This window comes from Gadus morhua, chromosome 12, assembly GCF_902167405.1.
Source record: "Gadus morhua chromosome 12, gadMor3.0, whole genome shotgun sequence".
NCBI classification, from domain to species: domain Eukaryota; kingdom Metazoa; phylum Chordata; class Actinopteri; order Gadiformes; family Gadidae; genus Gadus; species Gadus morhua.
In genome coordinates, this window is record NC_044059.1 from 707,682 (window position 1) to 732,566 (window position 24,885).

Consider the following 24,885-nt stretch of genomic DNA (forward strand, 5'->3'; position numbering starts at 1 on the left):
AAAGTCTTAAAATACTGTGTTTGGGGCCCACTAATATCGATATTAAAGCATCCATAAAGTAGCATGCCATGGGACCTTTAAAGCCCTTGTAGTTGTGGAGATATACTCTATTCATCTTGGGAAGGTTGTTTTTGGCAAATTATTATTTCTTCATATAATGTTTTTGACTGTTATCTCTAATATAACCTTGCGTATTTCACTTGAGTATTGTGGGATCCTGGGAGTTAAGTGTTTTCAGGGGTTTTGAAGTCCTTGTTTGTTACTAGGTTAAGTGGGGTTAATGGATTCGGGGTGTTATTTGGTTGTGCATTAATTGTGTGTAGTTCCATTGTTGTGTGATGGTGACTATTAGTGAGAGTGTTGTGTGTGTTTGTCAGGTGTATGGCGTGTTTCTGTTATGTTCGTTGGTCGTTATAAAAGGCAGTCCGTATTCGTGCGGTGTGGGGCACGGAACTGCATAATTGGTTGAACCTGGGCTCCCGTCTTTCCCGTGCTGCTCGCCACAGTATATTTGTATAGCAATTTAATAACGGACATTACAATTTAGATTATGTCAGTGTAATTAACCCTCAAACATTTAATTATTTTTTACCCATTGGCCTTAAATTACTCAGCGGTCCAAGAAGGCAGTTTGCAGTCGTGACGCTCCTCCCTTTGAGGTTCCACGTATTCTCCGCCCTGCGTTTCCACCGCGCTGCGCGTTCCTCCCTTTAATCAGCAGCACTTCGAGTTCCATGGGGACCGGAGTGGAAAGGCAGACCGGTGACATTGCTGTTAAACTTGCGAAACGTTATCTCGATGATGCACCCATGATTTGTCGACGAGGTTTACATTCATGGACTTTTCACTGAAGGCAATATTGCGTCACCGATTTTCTACTTAAAAATGATGTAGGCCTACCTACGTGTAAAGTTCCCATAGCCCTGAAGTTATTGATGATTGGTATGGTGATGTTCTATTTCTTTTTTCGGATGATGGCTCAGACGCTCTCCATTATCTCATTCCTTGGCATTATTTTGGAGATTACCGTTGTCATTGGTAAGTGATTCAAACAGATTGTACCAAATTACTGCCAAAACAATGAAGATAGAAAAAATATGTTAATAGACTTTTGAATTTAAATGTAATTGACCTAGCAGTATGCTATAATATATAGGCTATTGTCTGTAATGATGGTATGTGAAATGCATGTATATTTTCTGGCTATATTCCCATATAGCCCTTTTAATGTAAACATAACATTAGTCATTGTTTTTTTAATTTAGAAAGCTTAATAAACCTTAATAATTTCAAGTAAAGGATTGCGAACACGATGCATTATTGTGTATTGGATTTAATGATGTTATCACCATTAATGAAACAGGATGAGGTCGGTCACTCACTTGAAAAAGCATTGTCCATTGTTTTGTCAATCAACAGTTATGATGTAATAATGGACTTATAGAAATAATGGACTTATAGAAATAAATTAACTATATAGTCTCACAATGGTTACATTTCTGTATTCACTGAGAAATATCCATCAAGGGATCACAATTTAGGCAATGGTAAAAATTAATATTATTGACCACTTGATTGATCAACATGGCAATAACTATTTTCCAAGATGGTATATCCTCTGAAGCTTTTCAAGGGGAAAGGGTGGAATGGGTGGGTTCTGGGCTTGTATCCTCTGGAACAGGAACCCCACCTATTCTCCATAGTGCTGGACTATTCAGCAGCTTGACCCTTCCCATCTCACATGGCTTCCTGTTTTGACACAGCTCCGCCATTTGCTGCGGCAGTGGAACAAAAAAATTGGACCACCATTTAAATAACACCCAGCCCTGAGCAGCATTTCTTTTTCAAAACCATATCCTCCCATCTTTGGATCATTTCGTGATACACCTTGAATTGTCTTTTTGATGCAAACGTAGGGAGATTGTTACATTACAGTAAAATGCCATCACTCAGCACTGCATGCCTGTTTGAAAAACAAAAGCTCATTAGATCTTTGGATCAGAAAAAAACAATAAATTGATTGGCTTGCGGATGAGCTTTTTTTATTCCTGGGAGACTTTGTAGTTTGTTAAATAGCAGCAACAGTGACAAAGGGAAGGTAAAAGAGCTTTGTATTTCCATGGGAATGTTGTTGAATAACAGGATTTGGATCATTGTGTTAATTCTGCTACATTCTAATCGATTCTTTCAGCTTTAGAACTGCGCTTCATGCCCGAGCCCCCAATACTGAGCCCCACTGGGATCCAAAAGATTAACAAATCGGACCATCTGGAGCTCACCTGCAGGTATAGGTCAAAATATTTTTGAAAACATCTAATTGCAATACTTTACTAGAATTCCATCATCAATCATCCATTATCGATCATCCATAAATGAATGTGTGTATGTGTGCCTGGGTAAATGCGTGCCTGGATGTTTATTTATAATGCCCCACACATTATAAATAAACTATTTGGCCATGTTGCCCATTAAGCAGTAAGCATACTCAATTATGCCATCAAATCATAGTTAAGCCTTAAAGTCCTTCAAGTATCTTCAAGGTCCTTGAAGAATAACTTTAATAGATAGTTTTTCTATATAATAAAGACCTTTGTGATAAATTTTCCTGAAGGAACTGAGTATCAAAAATACGATCCGATTTGCAATAAACCCCTAAGATACATACGTAGCAGACGGTATTTGTAACAATAGGAAACACTTTAACCCAAAGGCTTACTTAATAAATTCTGATGGTGCATTGAATCGTGTGCTGTGAAACAGGGAAGTGGAATGTTCAGAAAATACTGTTCTTGAGACTCATTACTTTTGCATTGGCTTTCAGTCCATTAAAGATTAACTGCACTGAAATTTGAAGTTTAGTTGATATAACAGATGTATTTTCTGACTTCTCATTGGTACAATAACAAAAAATGGCTGAACTCGCTAAAAGGGATTAAATTGTACGGTGAAAGTGTTACAGGGCGCCGCCATGTTGGATTTCAACGCTCAGCTACGTCATTGGCATGGTAACATAGCTCCTCTGTGGCACCCATAGCAGGTAATGAGTCAGCCTCTGAGGCTCTCTGAAATTGCTACAGAAAAGCAAACAACCAGGACTACAGGAGGATCATCTTATTGCATTGCCCCTGGTTGCAGTAATGAATTATATAGGGCCAAGGCAGCTGGGGTAATCATACATTTCCACAGGCTAGCTTTGAATAGGAAACCCGCCCTCAATACATGGCTGGCAGCCTTAAAATGGAATAACCCTCCGATAGCCCCTGTCATGTCAATCTCCACAAGCTAGCACTCCGACCATAAAGTGTATGAACTATTACTCCCAAGCTGCTAATTAAACCACAGCTCTGTACAGGTCTGTAAACAGAAGTTCCACAAATGTCCCTTTCTACTCACCCTGATGTTCGCCGACTAGCCGATTGCTGATGCAGAGGGAGTTCAACTCGAAGAAGTAGTTTCATAAGATGTATCTGTGCAATATCCATCTGTGCAATATCCATCAACATCCACCAGAAAGTAAACCTCCAACATCCACCTAAAGTAAATGTGACACTCGTGATTCCGCCTCGCATCTATGCTCATGCTCATGTATTTCCCAAAGTGCATCTAAAATGTCTTTCAGGTCCCGTCCACCCGGAGCCGATTTTTTTATTTGTGAAACCATGTCTTTAATAACCATGTTATTGGGCAGATAATAAACCATGTTCTTTAATAGGTCCATGGTCCCAGGGTGGTTTCAAATAAAACCAGACCTAGGATTTGTGTGGACGCCTGAAGTTGGGTTGAAAGTTACAGGGGTTTTTTTGTATTATTTTTGTAGCTTTAAATACAGCCCCTTGGTCAATTTAATTACTAACTATAAATTAAAAAGTATTTCTACTCAATCTAAAAGGTTAAACAACTACTATCTCCTCCTCGACTTGAATGTTTTTATACAGCGCGCAGGCTGGATGTGCGCAGGCTTGATGAGCTCCACTTTTTTTTGTGGAGAACCAGCTCCTTGAATATGTAGGTACTACAGCGTTTGTACAGCTCATTGCGTTTCCGCAATGAGTCCGTCTTTACGGAGATATTCCTGTAACGCATCCAAGGAAAACGGAGGGGGACGATCGTTTTCGCCTTGTTACTTGGTTGCTATTTATGGGGCGCTCCAGTGTCTCCGCTCGGACGTCCCTTAGAGAGAGCATGGCCACTTCCAAAACCTCTCTCTTGCCGCACAGCATCCGAAATGCCCTGTGCAAGGTTATGCAACCTAATCCCACCATTAGGTGGTCAAGGTTGACCGGGACCTCTCGGCAGCAGACCGATTCAATGGCAGTGTCCATGCTCCGGCAGCACCCACACGCACACCAGTCACACCCACACGATCCGAAGGTGGAGCTGGAGCCTGAAATTGATCCCTCTCCACCGGCTGGCAGTCACACACTACAGGCATGTCCCTCACAGGCTCAAACGCGTAACCAGCCATTTTAAAATCGTGTGTAGAGTGTAGAAGACGTTTGCGTGTCTGCAGCAACGACCTAGTCCGCTCTAATACTAAAAGACGCATTTCCTTTTGTTGCCTATATTGATTTTTTAAATATATTTTTTATAATGGTCATAACTAAGACATTATCAATGTTGATTATTTCAGTTCAGTTCATCTTTAAGGTCAAGGAACAGCCTACTTAAAATGTAAATTCAAGTTCCTTGCAATAGGTCAGATTCAGAGCATAAATATTCCAACCAGGAATTTGGTTCACTTGACCAAGGTGTTTGCCATCTTGCTGTCAGATCCTCGGGTAGACCGGTCAGCGCTGATGGCAATCTTCATCACTTGCCTTCAAGGACTGCATTAATCTCCTCGGTTTCCTTGTAAAGCAAAATAAAATAAATTATGAATTGGTTGGTTATTGAAGACTTTTAAGTAACTTATAAGTGAATTCAGTTAGGCCATTATTTATTGTATTTTATTTTCAATACAAAGACAAACTAAATAGGTTTCAGTAATAAGAATGAGATAACATATGATCATTATATTAATGTATATGTAACATACACACGATAATAGTACGATTGCATTGTTTTTCTTTTATCGCACAACTTAAAAAGCATGTTCTATGACTCTGCTAAAATCGAAACAGAAAAACAGTATTTTTTTAATAAACTCCCTAAACTGTCGCGGTACGGCCACACCAACCGCGTTACTCGCATTTGGGGCGTAGAAAATCTGCATTTTTGCAAAGGGAACCATTGGTAAAGGCGCCTCAACGCGTTACACGCGTTGAGGCGTCGCGTTAGGGGCGTTAGACGCGGCAGACGCATGTAAACGCAGTAACCCTACATGCCCACTGCACCGTCAGTCAACGGACGTGGGAAGGCGTGGCTGACGGATGGGGGAGTAGTCTTTGCAGAGGCATCCGTCAGCCAATCAAATCGCTTCGCCGGGTTCTTCCTGCTTCTTCCTGCTTGTTGCGATGCAAGATGACCCACTTTCCCGCTTTCCAGTATCGTCAGAGCCCGAGTCGCGTCACAGTGCTTAAATTTGCATACGCGATTGTTACGTCCCCCGCTAGGGGAAGGGGTGGCAACATAAAACCAGATGTCTTTGGTTAACTGGAAGTTGTTTATTTAGCCCAGAGCATGGGATAATCAATTTAACACAAACAGAGGAGGCAAAACTACAAAAGGAAAAGGACCATTGGGTGCTGTCCAAATCAAAGAAATGAACCTCGATCAACCAACAAATAACCATTCGAAGACCCAATATGGCAAGCTGCATATCCAAGGCCAGCTGCCGTGAATGTTGAGCTCGCCCGTGCTTTATCCTCCCGGATCCTCGGCCCTCCGATGCAGCAGCCAATCACGTCCGGGGACAGGCACATCAAAATTAACATAATGGTCAACAAATCACGCGTGGGGAAAACACATGATCATTAGCATGAGTATCGACAAACTGAGGATTTTACCCATGAGGGTGGGGCGTCAATCCGCAACCGTACAGCGATCTGATTGGATGACGGATCCGTCGCTGCCGAAAAGTTGAAAATGTTTCAACTTTCTGACGGAGCCAAAGGCTCCAACGGAACGGACGGATCCACAATGCATTGCGCGTCCGTCCCCATTCAAAGTCAATGGGGATCAGTCAACGGACGGAGGTAGTGGGCACGAGGCGTTACGCGCCCAACGCACCAACGCCCGGAGTTCAAAAAATGTAACTTTCAACGCTGCAACGCGTGATGCTTAGCCGCGATAGCCAATCAGCGTGGAGCTTGACCCGACGTCACTGGCAGAGAGTAGTGACGCTTGCACAGAAGCATACGGACGACATCTTTCTTTATTCTGGGTGGAAATAGTAACATAGTTACGCCATTAAATGCATTTATGTAAACATTTTTAGCGAGAAATGTGCATTTTACTTTCATAATGTTCGCTCGGTGAATGTGAAGGATGTTTGGTTTGATAGTTATGACAAAGAGGGAACGCTCCATTCACTTGCATGGACAGCGTCTCTGGTTGCTAAGCAACCTCAACGTCTTGGCGGACTATATCTCTGCTGATCAACACTATGAATGCTGGAAACACACCAGACACACCACGTGAAGTTATTTAACCCGATTATTGTTATTTATATCCGAGATTATTTAATCTAACCTGATCTAAACTCTATCATGCACACAAACACGGCGGCGTTTTGGGTTTCCTACCTCGGACTCCTAAATCCAACGCAGCCACAGGCGCGTTAGGCGCGTTGAGCCATTTTTGTGACACACAATGATCAAGCGTCAAGTTAGGCACGCTACACGCGTTATCCAACGCGAGTAACGCGTTTGGTGTGGCCGTAGCATTAAGGTACGGCCACACCAACCGCGTTACTCGCGTTTGGGGCGTCGAAAATCTGCATTTTTGCATAGGGAAACATTGGTATAGGTGCGTAGACGCGTTACACGCGTTGAAGCGTCGCGTTAGGGGTGTTAGACGCGGCAGACGCACGTAATTACGCACGTAAACGCAGTAACGCGCCCAACGCACCAACGCCCGGAGTTAAAGAAATTGAACTTTCAACGCTCCAACGCGTGATGCTTAGCCGCGATAGCCAATCAGCGTGGAGCTTGACCCGACGTCACTGGCAGAGAGTAGTGACGCTTGCACAGAAGCATACGGCCGACATCTTTCTTTATTCTGGGTGGAAATAGTAACATAGATACGCCATTAAATGCGTTTATGTAAACATTTTTAGCGAGAAATGTGAATTTTACTTTCATAATTTTCGCTCGGTGAATGTGAAGGATGTTTGGTTTCATAGTTATGACGAAGAGGGAACGCTCCATTCACTTGCCTGTACAGCGTCTCTGGTTGCTAAGCAACCTCAATGTATTGGCGGACTATATCTCTGCTGATCAACACTACGAATGCTGGAAACACACCAGACACACCATGTGAAGTTATTTAACCCGATTATTGTTATTTATATCCGAGATTATTTAATCTAACCCGATCTAAGCTCTATCATGCACCCAAACACGGCGGCGTTTGGGTTTCTTACCTCGGACTCCTAAATCCAGCGCAGCCACAGGCGCGTTAGGCGCGTTGAACCATTTTTGTGACACACAATGATCAAGCGTGAAGTTAGGCACGTTACACGCGTTATCCAACGCGAGTAACGCGTTTGGTGTGGCCGTAGCATTAGGGGCGTTAGTCACGGCAGATGCACGTAATTACGCACGTAAACGCAGTAACGCGCCCAACGCCCGGAGTTCAAAAAATGTAACTTTCTACGCTCCAACGCATGATGCTTAGCCGCGATAGCCAATCGGCGTGGAGCTTGACCGGACGTCACTGGCAGAGAGTAGTGACGCTTGCACAGAAGCATAAGGCGGACATCTTTCTTTATTCTGGGTGGAAATAGTAACATAGTTACGCCATTAAATGCGTTTATGTAAACATTTTTAGCGAGAAATGTGCATTTTACTTTCATAATGTATGCTCGGTGAATGTGAAGGATGTTTGGTTTGATAGTTATGATGAAGAGGGAACGCTCCATCCAACACGAGTAACGCATTTGGTGTGGCCGTACCATTACTCGCGTTGGATATCGCATGTAACGCGCCTAACTTGACGCTTGATCATTGTGTGTCACAAAAATGGTTCAACGCGCCTAACGCGCCTTGTGGCTACAGATCAAAAAGCATTTGCATGGTCTATACGTCATCCAGCTCAGGTTGCGTAGCCATGCGTGTGCGTGTGTCGGCTCATTAGCATCTGTACAGTGGCGGCCCGTACCGTAGCAGCACAACTCTCCCAAGTGGCCAAGTTGGCCTGGCCTGGCCAGACTGGCCACACTCACACTGGCAGATTTTAGCACGGTTAGGTGTGAAAACGGCCACGGCCACGGCCAGATGGCCTGGTGTGAGTGCACCCTACCAGTAGGCTATACACAGCACAAACATGCAAACGATTAGCCTAATTGAAATATTATGATGAAGATGTGGATTCTGGAAACTTTTTTTTTCCTTAGGGGCTGCTTGAATGAACACTGTAGTAAGCTATGCCATAACAATAATATAATAATAATAATAATAATAATAATAATAATAATAATAATAATAATAATAATACTAACAATAATAATAATAATAAATATCCAAGCCTTCCAAAACAAAATCTCGTTTTGGGGTAAATTATAACGTTATTTGGGAAAGAATAGCTGATACAGCAGTAAGAAGTTGTAGGCTACTATTAAACAATGCATCATTCTGCACACACCTTACAGCAAACACACGTTTTCTTGACACATACATCGTCTACAAGCCTATAACTTTTAGGAGTGATGAGTATTTGATCGTGAGAAAACATAGCTTTACTGCGAGTGAGTGTTTAAAAGAATGAATGAATGCGGGTGATGCTTGGCGCGTGTGTGCACCCATCTGTTTAAACACTCGCAAACTAAACACGTAACGCATAAAAGTCCATGGCAATGTAGTAACGGGGGACACATGCATATTATGAACACATTGTTGATAACGATAATGTAAACAATAATGGTGAGAAACAATGTTTGTTAATGTATTGCCACATATCATTAAATAGACCCACCATTACGGCCGAAGGACCGTAAATCATATGTGTGTCTACAACCCGGTATCACGCGATTTCGTGCTCATGCGCACGAACATTAATCTATTGAAGCGTGTTCCAGAGCACGATAGTCCGACTTTTTTCGTGCTACACAGAACGAAATGTAAACCAATTCATTCTGAATGGGAGTGTTCTCAGACAATTAACGTGCTCCACAAAACGGTACGAGATAGAGAGAGAGCGAGAGAGAGGCTTCAGAAAGGGTGTTCTCAGATAGTACAGTGCACCCTAGTTATGTTTATGCCAAAACCACAAATGCTATATATATATATATATATATATATATTGCCTAATTATATATATTGCCTATATATATATATAGGCTATACATATAATTAGGCTATAATTATATTATTTAGCGTGTAATGACACAATCTATAGCCAAATTGTCGATGATGCCCGAGAATCTCCGGAAATATCATCATGGGAAATCGGCGCATCAGACCCATGAACCTATAAAGAAAGACGTCATCTCAAGCGGGAGAGAACGTTTGCGGTGCTGGTTTGTGTCACGTAAGTACAGGGCTCTCAAGTCTCATGCATTCGGCGTGAGACACATGCAATTCAACCCATGCACACGCTAGAAACCTGGTCTCACGAAAATACGTGACACTGTCACGTTATTTCATCTATTGAAACGTGATCAGGGACACGTAGGCCTATTTTCTAAATTTTGTATTTCAATTGGAAGTAGGCTATTTGTCGTGTCACTATAAGCACGACTTCCAAACTAAGGTTCTGTCCCGGAGCGTTCTCCCAAATGTCCCTTATGGAGCTCCGTACAGATCATTCATTGTTGAAAATTGTCTGTGATAACTAACAAATGACAGCTTTTGGCCACCCATTTCTACAAATTGTCTGTGATAACTAACAATATGACAGCTTTTGGCCACCCGTTTCTACTTTCACCTTTGATACTGAGAAATTGTGACAATACACGGATATATTAAATGCAGGTGCGCTGCTCTGTAGGCAAACCGCGAAGGAAAAAAGGGTAGCTGCTTCATCTGTTATTTTTAGAATTGTATGTCTTGATGTTTATTTTATCTAGCCATCTATTCTCTTGTTTTTGGCTATGTAAATGAACGTCTGCGTCGATGCCTCGCAAGTCCAGTGTCGCGAGCGGACGTTGCCATGACATCTAGAAATCATACCGTATTTAATGGGTTGTAGTGAGTGTAACATAATTCACCTACAGTATTTTGTCATGTGTTGTTCTTTCAATTGTGTTAGGCATGTCGTTTACTGTCTTGGTGGTTCAGGGATCGCTGTCCCTTTAAGGATTACGAGCGTCTCATGACGTCAGAGCCCATGCGGGATTTGTTTACTTGCAGCACGTTTTGATTTCCTGTTTCTCTCTTACTAAATAAACGAGTCACACAACTGTGTGCTCAACGTGCGAAATTGTATCTCTCACTCATTGCAATTTCCACAGGGTTATCATTTATATTGATGTGTAGGGGTTGATTATAACTCGTGAATAATATTGTTTAGACCACGGTCTGGGGGAATACTGGTATTCTGATTGGCTGCAGTGCGTGCATTAACTCCTGATATAGCCCTACAGACAGCTGCTAAGTAGTTCCAGTCAGTGTATAGATTCTCTGCCCGAGCCCGAGCCCGACGCGGGCCGGGTCGGGCCGATATTTCCCACCACTCTACTCGGGCCGGGCCTTTGATCGAGCGTTTCTATTTTTATTTTACCATTGGTTTATTGGCCTAATCTGAGGAGAAATCTATGCCATAAACAGAAATATTATAGGCCTTTATTACACGGGTCTTCTCAATGCCGTGGAACGCTCCGTTCACTTGCATGGGTAGTAGTCCGGTGACTTGTCTACCCCAGCGTCTTCCGTTGCTAAGCGACGTCACCGTCTTTGCGGACAAATTATTTCTCTGCTGATCAACACTACGAATGGCCAAAAGACTTGTATCCCCCCCCCTTAAATAAATACTATGGAAGAATTATTATTATTCTCATTAAACTTGAACATGTGTTTTTACAGTAGAGGTGGAGGGATGACGTATGTTGGCCAACCCGGAAGTGAGCGTCGCCATGGATTCCCTCGACAAAAAGCCAACTGGTTTTGCCATTGGATTTTGGATTATTGCAGAAAAATTTTCATCTTTGAAGCACCTCCATAAAAACTGAAAATAAATAAATAAATAAAGATATCCGTGCTCCAAAGAACGAAATGTAAACCAATGCATTCTGAATGGGAGTGTTTCTCAGATTTTTCCATGCTACACAGAACGAAATGTAAACCCATGCAAATAAAGACTTCATGTTCATAATAAATTAAATATCATTAATCTCCTGAGGGTGTAGGGCGGTATTCTATTTTTTTCAACGGGGCTGCATCCAGTCACTTGACCGTCATGGTTGCTATGGTGGTTGCTATCGACCGCCCCCTCTAATCCTTACATGTTTCTAAAAACCACGCTGCAAAGGAGCTGCTGTCAATTGTGTTGTTTTTGTCGTAAACCAGGGTCCGATGGCTTAAAAATAGACTGATATTCCAAGGTATCCTTCCAATGTATCCTTAAAAGGCAGCTTGGATGTTTTTATTTTCTGCAGTTTAGACTTCTTCTGTAACCTATTTTTGAAAGCAAAACACCAAACTCATTGATTTAACAAGGCAGGGTTATTTGAAACAATTTATTAAATAAATATTTGCGAGAGGTCATTCCATCTCCTGAGTTTGCTTCCTATTTATGTCTAGTGTACACCCCTACTGTCCACAAGCATCCCCCCCCCCTCCCCATATGGATTTGGAGAATTGTTGCCACGTCCCAGTGGTGGAGGTATCATATATAACCTCTGTCTTATGTACATTTACTGTACTGTTGGAGGTCACGCCCCTTTTCCGGCCTTTTCGAGATAGCTAGGGATACTAAAATGTTTACACACATTTCCCGGGGCCCTGAGAACGACATATCCGAGATTTGGAGTTCTAGCCCTTAGAGAAAAAAAGTTTTCCCAATTGGACTGTCATTTGGACAAAGCCCCTCAGAAGTGTTGCCTGCAAGACCTAATGGTTCAGAATGTGGTGGAAAAACAGTTTTTGAGATAGGAAGGTCCTACCGCCCTGAAATTTGAATACCTTATTCTAGGGCCTAACCGGGACCCCCGCACCGAAACTTGGCCCGGTCAGACCCCGAGGGCAGGAAGGGGGGGCCCTTCCTGCCCGAAACTTGGCCCAGTCGGACCCCGAGTGCAGGAAGGGGGGGCCTGGACTTTCATAATCTTCGCTCGGTGAATGTGAAGGATGTTTGGTCAGATGTTATGACGAAGAATCATAATGTGAATGGGAATATTCTATAAATGTCTTGATATCATCTTTCGTCTCAACACTTCTTCTGCAGCCGCTCAAAGTCTCACTCCGAGAACCTTAAAATATGAATCAATCCATTAGAAGTATGAAAATATCTTCCCGGTGGCGTAACGGGGCAAACAAGGTGTCCTTTAAGATCTACGTTCCGAGGCGATTGCAACAGTGCCACACATGATTTGCTTCCCGATGGAGATTTTTGACAAATGACATGTTATTTAGCATCTACACGTTAAGCTGAGTCCAATGAGATCAAGCTCGCCCTCTTGCTACACCGAGATCATGTCCTAGACCATAGGTGTACCATGTAAAATACATGTTACCATTTGCTAGAGTGTCATGCTTGGTGTCATTGGACTCAGCTCAACGTGTAGATGCTAAACGTGTAGAGATTGGAGTACTTGCTGAGTCATTTCCTGTATGGCTGGAGCCACAGGTTGAAGCGTGTATGCGTCCTTTGTGACCCCCTTTGATATATAAGAGACCTGAAGGAACAGCTTACTTAAATGTTTTCGACTCAGTCACCTATTGCATCACTTCCTTTAGGGCTTCGGCCTCCTAATTGATCATTGTAGTATAATTGAATACCCTCTTTCATGTATATGATACCTCCACCACTGGGACGTGGCAACAATTCTCCAAATCCATATGGGGAGGGGGGGGGGGGGGATGCTTGTGGACATTAGGGGTGTACACTAGACATAAATAGGAAGCAAACTCAGGAGATGGAATGACCTCTCGCAAATATTTATTTAATAAATTGTTTCAAATAATCCTGCCTCGTTAAATCAATGAGTTTGGTGTTTTGCTTTCAAAAATAGGTTATAGTAGAAGTCTAAACTGCAGAAAATAAAAACATCCAAGCTGCCTTTTAAGGATACCTTGGAATATCTGTCTATTTTTAAACCATCGGACCCTGGTTTACGACAAAAACAACACAATTGACGGCAGCTCCTTTGCCGCGTGATTTTTAGAACCATGTAAGGATTAGAGGGGGCGGTCGATAGCAACCACCATAGCAACCATAACGGTCAAGTGACTGGATGCAGCCCCGTTGAAAAAAATAGAATACCACCCTACACCCTAAGGAGATTAATCATATTTAATTTATTATGAACATGAAGTCTTTATTTGCATGGGTTTACATTTCGTTCTGTGTAGCATGGAAAAATCGGAGAAACACTCCCATTCAGAATGCATTGGTTTACATTTCGTTCTTTGGAGCACGGATATTTTTATTTATTTATTTATTTTCAGTTTTTAAGGAGGTGCTTCAAAGATGCAAATCTTTCTGCAATAATCCAAAATCCAATGGCAAAACCCGTTGGCTTTTTGTCGAGGGAATCCAGGGCGACGCTCACTTCCGGGTTGGCCAACATACGTCATCCCTCCACCACTCTACTGTCAAAACACATGTTCAAGTTGAATGAGAATAATAATAATAATAATAATAATTCTGCCATAGTATTTATTCAAGGGGGGGGGGATACAAGTCTTTTGGCCATTTGTAGTGTTGATCAGCAGAGAAATAATTTGTCCGCAAAGACGGTGACGTCGCTTAGCAACGGAAGACGCTGGGGTAGACAAGTCACCGGACTACTACCCATGCAAGTGAACGAAGCGTTCCACGGCATTGAGAAGACCCATGTAATAAAGGCCTATAATATTTATGTTTATGGCATAGATTTCTCCTCAGATTAGGCCAATAAACCAATGGTAAAATAAAAATAGAAACGCTCGATCAAAGGCCCGGCCCGAGTATAGTGGTGGGAAATATCGGCCCGACCCTGGCCCGCGTCGGGCTCGGGCTCGGGCAGAGAATCTAAACACTGACTGGAACTACTTAGCAGCTGTCTGTAGGGCTATATCAGGAGTTAATGCACGCACTGCAGCCAATCAGAATACCAGTATTCCCCCAGACCGTGGTCTAAACAATATTATTCACGAGTTATAATCAACCCCTACACATCAATATTAATGATAACCCTGTGGAAATTGCAATAAGTGAGGGATACAATTTCGCACGTTGAGCACACAGTTGTGTGACTCGTTTATTTAGTAAGAGAGAAACAGGAAATCAAAACGTGCTGCAAGTAAACAAATCCCGCATGGGCTCTGACGTCATGAGACGCTCGTAATCCTTAAAGGGACAGCGATCCCTGAACCACCAAGACAGTAAACGACATTCCTAACACAATTGAAAGAACAACACATAACAAAATACTGTAGGTGAATTATGTTACACTCACTACAACCCATTAAATACGGTATGATTTCTAGATGTCATGGCAACGTCTGCTCGCGACACTGGACTTGTGAGGCATCGACGCGGACGTTCATTCACATAGCCAAAAACAAGAGAATATATGGCTAGATAAAATAAACATCAAGACATACAATTCTAAAAATAACAGATGAAGCAGCTACCCTTTTTTCCTTCGCGGTTTGCCTACAGAGCAGCGCACCTGCATTTAATATATCCGTGTATTGTCACAATTTCTCAGTATCAAAGGTGAAAGTAGAAACGGGTGGCCAAAAGCTGTCATATTGTTAGTTATCACAGACAAATTTAAGTATAAACGGGTGGCCAAAAGCTGTCATTTGTTAGTTATTCCAGACAATTTTCAACAATGAAGATCTGTACGGAGCTCCATAAGGGACATTTGGGAGAACGCTCCGGGACAGAACCTTAGTTTGGAAGTCGTGCTTATAGTGACACGACAAATAGCCTACTTCCAATTGAAATACAAAATTTAGAAAATAGGCCTACGTGTCCCTGATCACGTTTCAATAGATGAAATAACGTGACAGTGTCACGTATTTTCGTGAGACCTGGGCCCCGTTTCCCGAAAGCATCTTTAGCCTAAGTGGATCGCAGAGTGGGTCGTACGAGCATCGTACAGTTTTCACACCGTTTCCCGAAAGCATCTTTGGTAACGAACGTCTTGAAAACGCTCGTAGCTAACGAGTGCTCCAGGGTACTCGTAGGACGCTAAGAGCTTCGTTAGCCTACTATAGCCTCAGTGGCGTAACCAGCGGACATTCCTAGTATTGGATGCGTTTTATTATAACACATTGGTAATGGTGTATCACGTGCGTCTGAGCCTAATGTGGGCCATTATGTTCTTAGTTTGAGAGACAGTCCAGGAAATGTTTGAGCAGGCAGCGCACTTAAAATGTGTGAGAGAAAGTGGGGGGGATTTGTGCAGACTGACATAGGCTACTCATAAAACGTAGCCTAAAATAATGTAAAAAATAAAAAAATAAAAAAATAATAAAATTATTAATTCTAAAAATATAAAAAAAAATGCAAAGGAGCAGGCAAAAGGCTGGGATATGGTGGGGATTGGTCACTTTGACAGGAATGTTTAGTGACATGTGGGAGGGTGGAGGGGGTTAAAAAAAAGTCTCAATCACTCTTCGACGTGCATGAAAACCAGCCGCGTAGTTATGAGGGAGGCCGTCCTCACACCGATCTTCCTCGTCGTCATCGTCCTCAATGTCCTCCGGTTCAACCAAAGCTACCCCAGCCTTAGCTGCAATGTTGTGCAACATAGCTGTCACACTTATCACAGCGCATGACTTGGCCGGCGAAAACTGGAGCCCTCCGCTGGACTTGTGAAGGCATCTAAAGCGCAACTTCCACCTCCCGATCGTGCGCTCAGGATTAGGACTGATATATATGTCGGCCTAGGCTTAATCAATTGTGTTTTAATATCTTTAGCATTCATATTATTGCAATCTATTCTTTTCGTAGGCTACTCTGCGGTTGGCCTGGATGGGGAGATATTTTAACCCTTTTTAACCCCATTTTCCTCCGACATTCCTGCGTCTCCCCCTGCGTCATAGCCCGTTTCGGCACTATGTCAGTGGACAGGTACGATCGTCGTGAGTGCAGCGAATGCGTGTTCACGTTGAGAGGAGTTTCGGGAAACGCTCCAAAGAAATTATCGATGGTTCGAAAGATCCATCGGGAGAATGATCTTACGAGCGAAGATCCATCGATATCGGGAAACGGGGCCCAGGTTTCTAGCGTGTGCATGGGTTGAATTGCATGTGTCTCACGCTGAATGCATGAGACTTGAGAGCCCTGTACTTACATGATACAAACCAGCACCGCAAACGTTCTCTCCCGCTTGAGATGACGTCTTTCTTTATAGGTACATGGGTCTGATGCGCCGATTTCCCATGCTGATATTTCCGGAGATTCTCGGGCATCTTCGACAATTTGGCTATAGATTGTCTCATTACACGCTAAATAATATAATTATAGCCTAATTATATATATAGCCTATATATATATATAGGCAATATATATAATTAGGCAATATATATATATATAGCATTTGTGGTTTTGGCATAAACATAACTAGGGTGCACTGTAGAACACCCTTTCTGAAGCCTCTCTCTCGCTCTCTCTCTCTCTGTCCCTCCCTCTCTCTCTTTCTCTCTCTCTCGTACCGTTTTGTGGAGCACGTTAATTGTCTGAGAACACTCCCATTCAGAATGCATTGGTGTACATTTCGTTCTGTGTAGCACGAAAAAAGTCGGACTATCGTGCTCTGGAACACGCTTCAATAGATTAACGTTTGTGCGCATGAGCACGAAATCGCGTGATACCGGGTTGGTGTCTACAACTTCACTGAAGTTGTGCAACTTCACTGAAGTTGTAGAAGAAAACACTATTCCATGTGTGAATTAAGTCATATTATAGGCCATAAACTGCCATTTGAAGTTTGAAAATTCATGTGCATGCATCTGTCTAATCGGAGACTGCAAACGCGCTGTCAAAATATCAACTTGTCAGGTTCAAATGCGCTCATGGATCTTAAAGGTGATGGGAAATGGCATCTCGTAATTATAACAAAAAGATCTCGTAATTATGAGCTAATTATCTCGTAATTATGAAAGAAATAATGATCTCGTCATTATCAGATAAGCATCTCGTAATTATGACAAAGATCTCGTAATTATGAGATATTTTCTCATAATTATGAAATATTTATGTCATAATTACGAGATAACATGATTCCTTTTTTTTGTGATGTGATTGCAATGCACCACCATTATTATGTCACAAAAACTCATCAGAATCATGTATGCAACTGACTTACATTTTAGAGTGTACGTTTGTGTGTGTGTGTGTGTGTGTGTGTGTGTGTGTGTGTGTGTGTGTGTGTGTGTGTGGTGTGTGTGTGGTGAGTGAGTTTGTGAGTTTGTGTGCGGTTGTATTTACGCCATATGATTATCTGTTCTTGCCTCACAGAGGTCACCAGAACCTAAAGTGGACCACCCCTTTAACAAGCAGTCAAATCTCCGTTGTGGACTGTAGTGGGTCCGGGCTATTCTGCTCCACACTGGTGATCACTAGTGCAACAGCCAACGAGACCGGACTGTACCGATGCTTCTTCAAAGACCTGAAGGTGGAGGACGATAAAACCTCAGCATCTGTTTATGTCTTTGTTCATGGTACGACTTCTTTCAACCAGCAAGTGGGGATTAGGGGTAACTACTGCTAAATGTTTTCAACACTGTTTCTGCTATAAATTGTAATACATGTTTCTGCGTTTTTTGGTTCTAGATTACAAAGTGCCCTTTGTGCTGTCTGAGAAGGAGTATGAAGTAGTGTTCATCCGCGAGGGACAGCCGGTGGTCATCCCGTGCCGTGGTTCAGTGGAGGATCTTAACGTAACGCTCCATACTGTAAGAGACAATGACTTTTGAATAACCTGCTTATAATTATGTTTCTGGGTCAACGCCCTGCCTACCTCGAGCCATCCTTGAGCTGCCTATATATTTTTATATAAAGTGTCTAATTTTATGAGTCAATCATACTATTTGGTGAGGTCGTATTTGAGATACATCAGTGCAACTAATGAACCGGACATGACAAGTGACAGAGATTTCATTGTAGGATGCTTATGTGTGTTTCTTAAACCGTTCATCAGAAGTTTCCACCAAAGGAGTATAATGCCAATGGGAAGGATTCTGTGTGGGAGGCCCGGACTGGCTTCACCATCCCTAGTCAACTGATCAGATTCGCTGGAGTGGTTTTTTGTCAAACTAAGCTTGCCAACCAGACATTCAAGTCACCATACTACATCGTAGCCGTCGTTGGTAAGATAAAAAAGTAAACCATGGACTGTTCATGTATTTTCTAGGATAATTCATAGAGATGCAAAGTTGGGGAGCTATATGTGAGGTGAGGGTATTGGTGCAAGATATTGAGACCCTCATGTGACGAGTTTATTCCTAAAACTGACATGTATGCCATCCTTGATTCATCTTTACTACAAGCAGTTGTAAACTACCGAGAACAAATCCTGGTTCGTCAAAAAAAGGCCATGGTGCAAGACTTTGTACATAATCCTGAGCTGAGAATACCAGGGAACCTGGTATTTTTCCAGAATTACTTGTTAAAATCCTGAGCTCTCTGTATTATATTTTCCATAAACCACACAGCCTAACACACACAACCAACTCAAGGTTTTCAACAAAACCTATTATATACACAGTAATGGTGAAATATTTCCCTCCAAGTAAGTGATCTGAAGTATGTAGTTACACTCTTTACCATCTTATCTCTTTTGGATAAAGAACTTAGGATCCAATGTAGCTATCAGGCAAGTCTAGAACTCGTACTTATCTACTGCTGCACTTAATATATAACGTATTATATATTATTTCTGCACATATACAACAAACGTTTTAAAAAAGAAATCAAGGTTGCTGTTATTTGTATTAACGAATACAATTACTTTTATATAATTGTTTCCATTGATATATTTGTGTTTTATTGTTCTGCTGCCTTCACAACCACGTCTATGCCTAACCCCAAACTGCTGTCACTTACAGTCTCTGATTACTGGTTCATTAGTAACTAATAACTTAAAATACCATTCAGTTTTAGTTAATCTCAGGCAGTAAGTACAACTTTGGTGACCAAAGAAATGACACCTCATGAATGAATAAAGTTTGGCTAAGCAATGAGGAATATAACCATCATATGAGGTGGGAACAAGAGGCCATCACCTCCAAGCAATACTGCCATCCATGGCCTTCCACTCAGCTCTCCCTCCCTTTCCCCAGGATACAAGATCCATGAGCTCATGCTGACCCCTGCACACGTTCGGCTGTCTGTCGGGGAGCGGCTGGTACTCAGCTGTACGGCCAGTACGGAGCTCAATGTGGGCATTGACTTTAACTGGACTCACTCGGGCCAGCGCCTGGTCAGTAGTACCTTCTTAACACTTGAACTCTACACACATGACCAAGACCCTTTTACCTTTTTGTAGCAGGGCACGGGTAGTACACTATACTAGTGAGGATAGGTCTACTATTCTGTGTCCTCGTATACAGGAGCAGACCCATAATTAGAGAGCGACACCTGTGATTTTTCCTTCTGTGACACCTTTGTGAAAATTGTCTGTTGCCTTCGATAAGCCTTCTTATGTAATACAAGATAAACATACCAGAGATGTGATATACCTCTTCCATTTCATTCCTCGCTTGCAGCGTATTCCTCCTTAGGTTTATTTTGAAGCATGTCTATACATAAGACCAAATTTCAAAGTCAACCAGACTATCTGTGGGAACAGAGGATCTATCCAGTTATTTTTTGTAAATGATGAATGATTTCTTCTTCATGGTATCTCAGTCATCTCATTCACCCCCCTCAGACCACAAAAAATGGCTCAGAGGATTTTCACAAAAAGGCCAATAAAGTCAGGCTGTGGAACTCTCTGGAACTGTCCAACACGCTCACCGTTGACAACGTGACGGTCGACCACACGGGGGAATACACCTGCACAGCGTCAAGCGGTCAGATGGAAAAGAGTGCCTCAGCCTTCCTCAAGGTTTACGGTAGGCCCTGTGCTAATCTAATGCCCAGACCAAGGGTATCCTGGAAATACACACATGCTATGAAAATACTTTGCAATCCTTTACTCAATGTGATCATAACAAAAGTGAAAAATTTGTTTGTTTATAATGCCAATGAAGTCCTCATGTGTTTTACTTCCTTGTGGTTTTCTGAGTCCTTAATTCTTGAAGGTCAATCTTTTCAGATTCAATATTCCTGGTGTTTTGTTATGGTCTAATCTACAGGGCTCTTAATTTACTTTTTGTTGACCAAAGGCTTGTTCTCTTATTTTTCCAGAATTACTTGTTAAAATATACACAGATTGTATATGCGGTTGGGTGAATACATATTGTACTAAACACTTTGGTACGTGGTGCAGTTGACCGAGTGCTCTGTTGGTCTGTATTGTAGAAAAACCGTTCATTGAGTTGAAGGACCCTCGTGCAAATTTGATAGAGCTGACCGTTGGCGACCACACCGCAGAGCCCCTCGTTCCCTTCAAGTACGAGGCCTACCCTGAGCCCTCCATCCAGTGGTACGGTGACCGCTGCATCAGAGCACAATAAATACATTAAACATACAAATATACATCCCTAAAATCATTGAAAATATAATTAAACAGACTGAAATGACAATATTTTGTGATTATTTCCTTATCCATATGCCTTCCTTATCCAGGAAGGCAAGGCAACTTTATTTATATAGCACTTTTCATACACGAGGTAGACTCAAAGTGCTTCACATATATACATTTTCATACAATAAAATTAAATAGTTGATATGTAAAAGAAACATAGGCAAAGGTAAAAACATGATAAAATAGATAGAAAATAAAGGCAAAGCATTTTTTGCAATACATTGCACTTTCTAAAAGTGCAATGTATTTAAGATCAGATCCTGTATCTCTCTGGTATCAGATCAACAGTCTCTCTGGTATCAGGTCATGTATCTCTCTGGTATCAGATCAACAGTCTCTCTGGTATCAGATCATGTTTTTCTTGTATCAGAACAACAGTCTCTCTGGTATCAGATACTTACATTCACAGTGTTTATTCAGTGATTTAGCAGAAAGCTAAAGCAAATTTAAAAGTCTTCAGTATTGTTTTAAAAGTGGTAAGGGTTGGGGCAAGTCTTAAATCCTCAGGGATTTTATTCCAGCTATTTGTTGCATATTAACTACATCCTGCTTTCCCATGTTTCGTGTTTACTCTTGGGATAATTAACAGATTGGCCTCAGAAGATCTAGAAGGCATATATATTGGAAGCATATCAGTTACATATTTTGGCCCTAAACCAGGGATTTATAGGTTATGACATACAGGGAGCCAATGTAATGATTTAAGAAACATATGTTGGTCTTTGTTAGAACTCTAGCACTAGCATTCTGAACAGGCTGTATTGGCCTTTTTTTTGGGACACCTGTAAGGAGACCATTTGTGGTAATCAAGCTTATTAGTGATAAAGGTATGTACATGTACGTGTATGTAAGTTTTTGGTCTTAGTCTTCGGTGGACATGAACTCACTAGATCTTGCTACGTTTTTAAGGTGATAATATGCAGATGTTGTAACTGATTTAATGTGACTGTCGAAATGTAAATGTGAATCCATGATAATCCCTAGATTTCTGGCTTTGATTGAGGCTTTCAGGGACAGAGGGAAAGTGTTGGGTTACTTCAAGCCTTTCATTTTTAGCAGCAAATACAATTATCTTAGTTTTGTCCTCATTTGCTTGAAGAAAATTTCGGCACATACAGTCTTTGACTTATTCAATTTACTGGCACAATAGATCTATGTCTCGATAGTCATTTGGTGATAGCGATACATAGATTTACATTTCATCAGCATAGCAATGATAGTCAATGTTGTTATTTTTTATGATTTGCCCTAGTGGGAGTATGATGTTGAATAAAGAGGGTCCTAAGATCGAACCTTGTGGGATTCCACATGTCACGTTGGTTGATTCTGATACAAAGTTGCCGACTCGCCAATCGAAACGAAATAGTTCCTATTTTGTAGGTAGGACCTAAACCAATTTAAGACTGTGCCTGAAAGCCCCACCCTCTTTTCTAATTTGTCCAACGGTATTGTATGGTCTACAGTGTTGAATGCAGCACTGAGGTCTAGTAACATTAGTATTGAGATTTTGCCCGAGTCTGTGCTAAGGCGTACGTCCTTTACAACTTAATAAAGGCGGTCTCGGTGCTGTGAAGGTGTCGAAATCCTGATTGGAAGGTGTCATAGCAACCAGTTGATGACAGGAAGTGATTAAGTTGCTGGAGGACAACTTTCTCAATGATTTTACTTATGAAGGGAGAATTGATATTGGTCTGTAGTTGTTAATAATAGAGGCATCTAGGCTCCGCTTTTTTAAAAGGGGTTTAACAACTGCAGTTTTCAAGGCTTTTTCGGAATTTGCCTGATTAGAGAGAGTTGTTAACTATTTGCAATATGTCTTTTGCTAGGCAGTCAAAACCATTCTTAAAGAGGTTGGTATGTAAAGTATAAAGGCAAAAGGAGATTGGCTTTAGTTGTGCTACTGTTTCCACAAGAGTAAAGGAAATTACATTTTTGATAATTAGAGGGCCCAAATTGCACTGATTTTCTCGTGTTGAACCACACCCCACGCCTCTTTCTGTCTGTTCAGGTATAAGGATGGCCTGCCAATTAAGGTCGATTACAGGGTCATGCCGAAGAACGGGAGCCTGGTGATCCATGGGGTCTTGGAGAAGGATGCAGGGAACTACACCGTGGTGCTGACCAACAATCTCACCAATGACAAAGAGAGCCACACATTTCAGCTCATTGTCAATGGCATGTACTCAACTACTAATCGAGTCCAATTGACTCTTTTCATAGGGGCAGGGGTCAATCATCATGAGCGACAGTAATATGGCTGAAATGACATATCACGATCTAACTTGATCATATTGGTCGATATCGATAACCATTGATAATTGTAATGACCTAAAATGACTAGGAATTACCATGCTGGATTTAAACACTTCTGTTTAACACTTAATACGACCTTCAACATTGATAAATACTCCAATTTCGATAAATGAAATACCCTCATATATTGTAAATAAGTATGAAACCGGGTTTGTGTAACAAACCCACTTGCTAGATTCGGTGGTCCAGTCTCTTATCGATATATAAACATGTTTTATATTGATATTGATCAAAAGTCTATTACGATACGATGATTTATTGTTTTATAGCCCAGGCCTAGCGACACCTGTGTTTATTCTATGATGATTACTGTTTTTAAATGGTTTTTGAAGAGCATGACTCAGATCAATGGCATTAGATAAAGTCTGTTGCTATAGAATAGGCTCGAAAGGAGACAGAACAATTTCGAAAGGTTTTTCATATGGATCTTTTTAGACCGGCCAAACATTCCAGTCTTTAACTGTGAACTTTGCCCAGTATGTTAATGCTCCTCGCATTGTTGTACAGTGCCACCACACATCATCGAGAAAGAGGTTGCGGTGGACACGGACGTGTATACATACGGCAGCAGGGCCACCCTCAGGTGCACCGCCCGGGGATTCCCCATCCCCTCACACATCCAGTGGGAGTGGATGTCCCGGGAAGACTGCCCACAGGCCTTTCAGTGAGCCACACACACACACACAAAGAGAGAGAGAGAGAGAGAGAGAGAGAGAGAGAGAGAGAGAGAGAGAGAGAGAGCCCTTCCACCCTCCATTGTCAACACAGTGTTATTTTAGACCTGGAACAGCAGATTTCATGATGGTGATAGAAACGACAGGGAAGGAGACAATGAGAGTGAACTGTGGCCCGATGAAGATTGACAGATTTGATTCATTCTTCTTACAATGGGCCCTTTTGAATAACCTCCTTTATTCAGACTTGTTGAAACCGAAACATATATTTAGTAAACGCATTCTCACTTATAATCACAATTGCCGTCATTCTATCGTCTTGCTGTTTAGAGACAGTGACGATAACCATTAGCTGTTAGCTATTTGTTGTGCCTGGATTGCAGCACATGAGAACTTGAGGGGGGGGGGGGGGGGTAAACATTAATTACATAAAGGTTTCCTCCCAGGTAAAGTGCTGTGAGAAGAAGCTATGGTGATGGAAGCAGGCAGGACATTGTAGCGACTCCAGACCAGAAAGGAGCTTATCTTAAGCATGCACATCACTTCCTACACCTTAACACTGTGCTTCCTGTTGATCCTCTGGTGCTCTCATATCAAACCAGGCTTCTTCCTGTCAAGTCCACTTCTCTGCTCCGTGATTTCCTCTCCTCCCTTCTTATCAAATGCTCTTGTTTCACGTATTTTCTCTGTAGTGCATTTTAGAATTCGCTCCATCAGGCTTCTTTCTCCTATATTTGGTAGCAGATCTTATCACAGTCTCTATATTCATTGTTTAAAAGAGTTGATAAATAATAAAAAAATATATACAGAATACACAGTGTATTATGCCTCCTATAAAACCGTTGTTACAGGAGATGATTCATCTTTGATTAAATATAACATCTAAATGGTTAGACTTAAAAAAAAAATGGAGCAAAGAAAATATCTTTACTCCAAGTCTTGTGATTGGAGTTG

The 24,885-nt window shown here is 41.8% G+C and overlaps 1 protein-coding gene across 1 annotated transcript in view; it reads left to right on the forward strand.

Annotated features, from left to right (window-relative positions):
* The first annotated feature begins 709 nt into the window (after window positions 1-709).
* LOC115555727 (vascular endothelial growth factor receptor 2-like) overlaps window positions 710-24,885 on the forward strand; it is a 38,340-nt gene continuing 14,164 nt past the window's right edge. The window contains 10 exon segments of the mRNA XM_030372732.1: window positions 710-1,038; window positions 2,192-2,285; window positions 17,713-17,915; window positions 18,028-18,149; window positions 18,395-18,563; window positions 19,536-19,675; window positions 20,126-20,309; window positions 20,719-20,842; window positions 22,953-23,119; window positions 23,765-23,921. Coding sequence (XP_030228592.1) covers window positions 936-1,038; window positions 2,192-2,285; window positions 17,713-17,915; window positions 18,028-18,149; window positions 18,395-18,563; window positions 19,536-19,675; window positions 20,126-20,309; window positions 20,719-20,842; window positions 22,953-23,119; window positions 23,765-23,921 — 1,463 coding nt within the window. The 5' untranslated portion in view covers window positions 710-935.